The sequence below is a fragment of the Anneissia japonica genome, unplaced genomic scaffold, assembly GCF_011630105.1.
Source record: "Anneissia japonica isolate Jap-2015-1 unplaced genomic scaffold, ASM1163010v1 scaffold3436_len560460_cov161, whole genome shotgun sequence".
In the NCBI taxonomy this organism is placed as follows: domain Eukaryota; kingdom Metazoa; phylum Echinodermata; class Crinoidea; order Comatulida; family Comatulidae; genus Anneissia; species Anneissia japonica.
The window spans coordinates 506,064-510,467 of NW_022751570.1; the positions used below are offsets into that span (position 1 = coordinate 506,064).

Consider the following 4,404-nt stretch of genomic DNA (forward strand, 5'->3'; position numbering starts at 1 on the left):
AAACTGTTCCAATGAATGATAAGGTCCTAGTCCTTATCATGCATTTTGTAACTATCATTGCAGCAGGATACAGATTCTGAAGAAAGTGGCATAAAACAAGAATGCCGAATATGTAACGAACTTGTATCGCTCAGTGGCTTACGGGATCATATTGCAGCTTGTACCGAGGCTTATCCTATGTATGATTTTGTTCCTTAATATGTTTATATTAGGTCCACTATAACTTAAATACTATCATGCAAATGTACCATGTGATTACCCATCACTTTAAACAATTGTTTATTATCGATCATCATTGGCGAATATCGGCTCATTAGAAGACGGGCGGAAGTGGAATGAACAATTTATATGAAAAATAGAGCACACTTTAAGAACACAGAAAACATTCAAATGCTGATGCACATAATTGTGTATTAATATATCTTCTGTTTACAGAGCCAAAGATGAAGTTGAAATATGTATAGAGGTGGGTATTCTATTTAAATAATTGTTAGGATATGTTTAAATTATTGTAAATATTTATCGACTCACTACCTCACTCATAATTAGCAATATTTTCTCTTCATGTAACCTCACTCAAAAATATTATTCCATATTCCACACTTATTAAAATCTGGATTCTTTTTTAACTGCCAAGGTCGTTTCTATTGGAATAAACTTCCCAATTCTCGAGTTCTAGGTTGGTCCTCATCAATGCCTTGTTTTATATGTATATTTGGCGATGATGAAATAAAAGTTTTGATGATTGATTGATTGTCTAAATATTTTAATTGATACAAAAACAATACAGAATTCTGTACCATCACTCTCTTTGATCATTATATATTTTATTTCACTGGTTGATTTACTTTTACAGGATGAGGATGATGATTTGTTGTATGATCTCAGTATCAGCCATATTAATGCATCATATGATCCAGTTGGTATTTAAAAATATCCAGTACAAACCATTAATTGTTAGCCATGTTTTCTTATATTTCAATAATATAATTTTTATTTATCTAGATCTTAGAGCCACCGGATCCCACTAGTTCGATTAGTTCGACATTCACAAATACACCTTTAACATCTGCTTGGAGTCGGTAAGAAATATCCCATTCAAAAATGTCATACAGATAATTTTTCAAGTACATATCAACTGTAACAAATGGATCCCAATTATTTACAGACACATTAGCGATTACGTTAATATTGTGGATGAAGACCCACTTTCTTCGGATGAAGATGATGAAATACAAGTTGCGTTGCAGCAGAGTTTGGTAGACTTGAACCGACCAAGGTTAGTTGGGTCTGATTAAATGTATATGGTTTATAATAACAAATTTCCTACGAATTTCTAACCAAACGTTGCCTATTGTTCACACTGTCAAACTTCTTATTATAATGTTTGGTGATAATCTAAAATGGAAAAGACCGATGCGCTTTGTTCTAAAGCTAATCGTAAAATTGTTTTGATATGGTCTCTTAAGAGAGCTGGTCTCAACGCCTCTGAACTTGTTATTGTATATACGTGTTATGTATGTCCTTCTGTTGAGTGTTGTGCTCCACTGTGGCACCCTGGTCTTACTCAACAGCAGGGCGAACAGATTGAACAAGTTCCGAGGCGGATCTGTAGGTGCATCCTTGAAAACCAATACATTTCATACGATAATGCCTCGGACGAGCTCAAACTTGAGAGGCTGTCTGACCGTAGGGACAAACTCTGTAGGATGTTTGCCCTAGCTGCCTCTAGGTCTCTACGCCACTCACAATGGTTTACTCTAAATGACAAATATCACAACATGGCTCTTCGAAGTTCAGATAAATATAAATTAATAAACTGCAACCAAGCGTTTCCTGATAGCCCAATCCCATATATGACTAGAATTCTTAACTCTGTGGGTACCCCTTTTTACCTCTCGGTCTGGGCTCGTCCAATGTTCAATTTTTTTTATTGGATTTTAATGTTTATTTGATGTCTTTTCCTTCTGTTAGTTTTTTTTTTTTTTTAATGTATAGGCTTTAAAAATTTTGTGTCACAATTCAGTTACTGCTGCTATGAGCAATCTTAAATTACACTTATTTTATAATGTTTTTAATGATTTGATGTTTTGATATGAGAATAAAAGACCAGAATATATAACTGAAATAAATAAAACTGTAGTATTGTGCGACTATCAATTCCCCATGATAAGCTTAAAATACAATAATTCTTGTCTAATGAACCTCACACACTTGGCTGTGGATTGACTCAATTACATAAATGTTGGTAAATTTGCGAGTGTATTGAACACTCACACTAGTCATTTTATAGAACCAGCTGGCCACTGATTAACAGGTATGTAAATTTTGTAACAATGTAAAACCATTTTGTTATTGACTGGAACTTGTTACTCTTTTAGTTGGCGTGGCTTACCTTATGAATGTTAAGGCAATACAGGTCAATTAAAATGAAGTATAAATTCTTATGTGACATACTAACAAATATAATTTCTGCATATAAAAATAGTGACGAGAATGCTGATGTTGCAGCAATGCAAGATGGGGATAGACAGTTCCAGAACAAGCTGCATGATGAGGTAGTAGAGATTATCATTAGAAGAAAGAGGATATGGAAGAGCACCATCGACACAATTGGAAAGCAGAAGGATTTTGACTTTCTGAAATCACCACACATCCATTTGTCGGGAGAGGAAGGTGTCGATTTCGGTGGCCCAAAACGTGAATTGTTTGGGTACAGTGTTAAACATACAGTACTTTTTTAAGGTTATACAAGCATACTGCTTCAAAAAAATCAGATGCAGCATTAGCATAGAATGAATTTTTTTTTTTTAATAATGAAAATAATTTTTAGCCTATAGACATTTTTTTACACGCCCATCAGACCGAATGCCCACTATAGAACAATTGACAGTTTTGCTTCTTTTCCTTGGGTAACAGAATCGCAATCCTTTGAATGTTCAGGAGAAGATTGAGGTATCTGTGATGCTTGAGGTTGAATTGTAAATGTAATATAATGGCAAATAAATGAGACTCGTATACACCAGTACTGTTAATATCTCTCTGTCCATTTATTGTACTCCCTCACATGTGCCCTCTCTACATCCCATAATGATAAAACCGTTTCCAGGAACTTTCTGTCCCAATTAGCAAATTACACAGTACTACATCTCCCCCTTTCCGGATTTAAAACTCATGTATACCTTACCCAAACAACTATAAACTACATAAACAATAACATATTTCAACAACCTGTGAGTGACCAACTCACTACACTATGAACCTCGCCATACAAGCTTATATTTGCTCTATTAGACGCTGTGGTCGGAATCTTACCCTTCCCGATCTACGGGGTTGTGGGGGAACCACACCAGGTACTTCATAGTCCTGATCTATAATGCCATCATCATCAATACCATTAGGGCTGGTGATTTTAGTTCTGGCGGGCAGGTCAATTTTTTTGAAATGGGAGTAGTTCCGGGTAATTGTTTTTCCATTGGGAAACTTAGCAGTTAACATGTCATGATTCTTCCCAATTATCACCAATGGCGTTTTATTAAAGGGTGAAGTAAACTTGCTAGCTCTAATCTGCTTAACTAAAACTATGTCCCCTGCTTTGATTTTATTCTCCTTAATTTTTCTCTGCATTTAACTTAATGTTAATTTTGTTCTTTTGGTCATTCTTCCTTAACAGGTCATCATTTCCCCACCCCTTGGAAAAAGAAGGGATTTTAACATTAATGTCCCTGCCCAGCAGTATAGTTGCAGGAGCATAGCCAGTTGTGGAATGAGGGGTTGCCCTGTAATTGCGGAGAAATGCAACCATGTCCTGTTTCCAATGATTGGAGGTGAGCAGGACTTTCCGGAAAGTACGCATGAACCTCTCTACCCCCCCGTTAGCCTCGGGCCAGAGTGGGGTAACCTTTCTGTGTTTAAAACCGAGATGTTTTGCAAATTTAGCAAAGTTGTCACTGTTAAAGGGTGGACCGTTATCCGTCTTTACCACTTTAGGAATACCAAACATGCCGAACACTTTATCTAGGTTAGGGATGATAGCAGCAGCAGAGGTGGACGAGACCACCTCTACAACCGGGTACCGTGAATAGTCGTCAATAATTACCATAACATAATCATTACCTACATGACCGAAATCAATGCTTAAGTTTTCCCAGGGACCATTCGGGAGATCAGTCATTTTGAGGGGGGCACGCACTGTCTGAGGTGTTGCTGCCTGGCATAGAATACACTCTTTAACTACCACCTCACAAAGCTTGTCAAGCTTAGGGAACCACACCTTTGACCTGAGAAGTTTCTTTGTCTTGGCCTCCCCTTGGTGACCCTCATGTGCAAGATCTACCATTTTACCTTGTAGGGCATTAGGGACTACAATCAAAGATCCCCTAAGCAACAATTTATCATTAACAC

General features: G+C 36.8%; 2 protein-coding genes across 2 annotated transcripts in view; one reads left to right on the plus strand and one right to left on the minus strand.

Moving 5' to 3' along the window:
• LOC117121764 overlaps window positions 1-2,985 on the plus strand; it is a 3,578-nt gene extending 593 nt beyond the window's left edge. Inside the window, exons 2-8 of the mRNA XM_033267073.1 lie at window positions 64-179; window positions 436-466; window positions 857-919; window positions 1,006-1,082; window positions 1,169-1,279; window positions 2,489-2,732; window positions 2,920-2,985. Coding sequence (XP_033122964.1) covers window positions 64-179; window positions 436-466; window positions 857-919; window positions 1,006-1,082; window positions 1,169-1,279; window positions 2,489-2,732; window positions 2,920-2,985 — 708 coding nt within the window. The remainder of the gene's footprint in view (window positions 1-63; window positions 180-435; window positions 467-856; window positions 920-1,005; window positions 1,083-1,168; window positions 1,280-2,488; window positions 2,733-2,919) is intronic.
• A 625-nt stretch (window positions 2,986-3,610) lies between these two features.
• LOC117121765 (uncharacterized protein K02A2.6-like) lies at window positions 3,611-4,339 on the minus strand. Its single transcript, XM_033267075.1, has one exon. It carries the CDS (start codon window positions 4,337-4,339, stop codon window positions 3,611-3,613), a length of 729 nt encoding a protein of 242 aa, XP_033122966.1.
• Between the last annotated feature and the right edge of the window lie 65 nt (window positions 4,340-4,404).

Coding starts and splice junctions, on each gene's coding strand:
- LOC117121765 (XM_033267075.1), bottom strand. CDS start 4,339: ATGGTAGATCTTGCACATGAGGGTCACCAAGGGGAGGCCAAGACAAAG.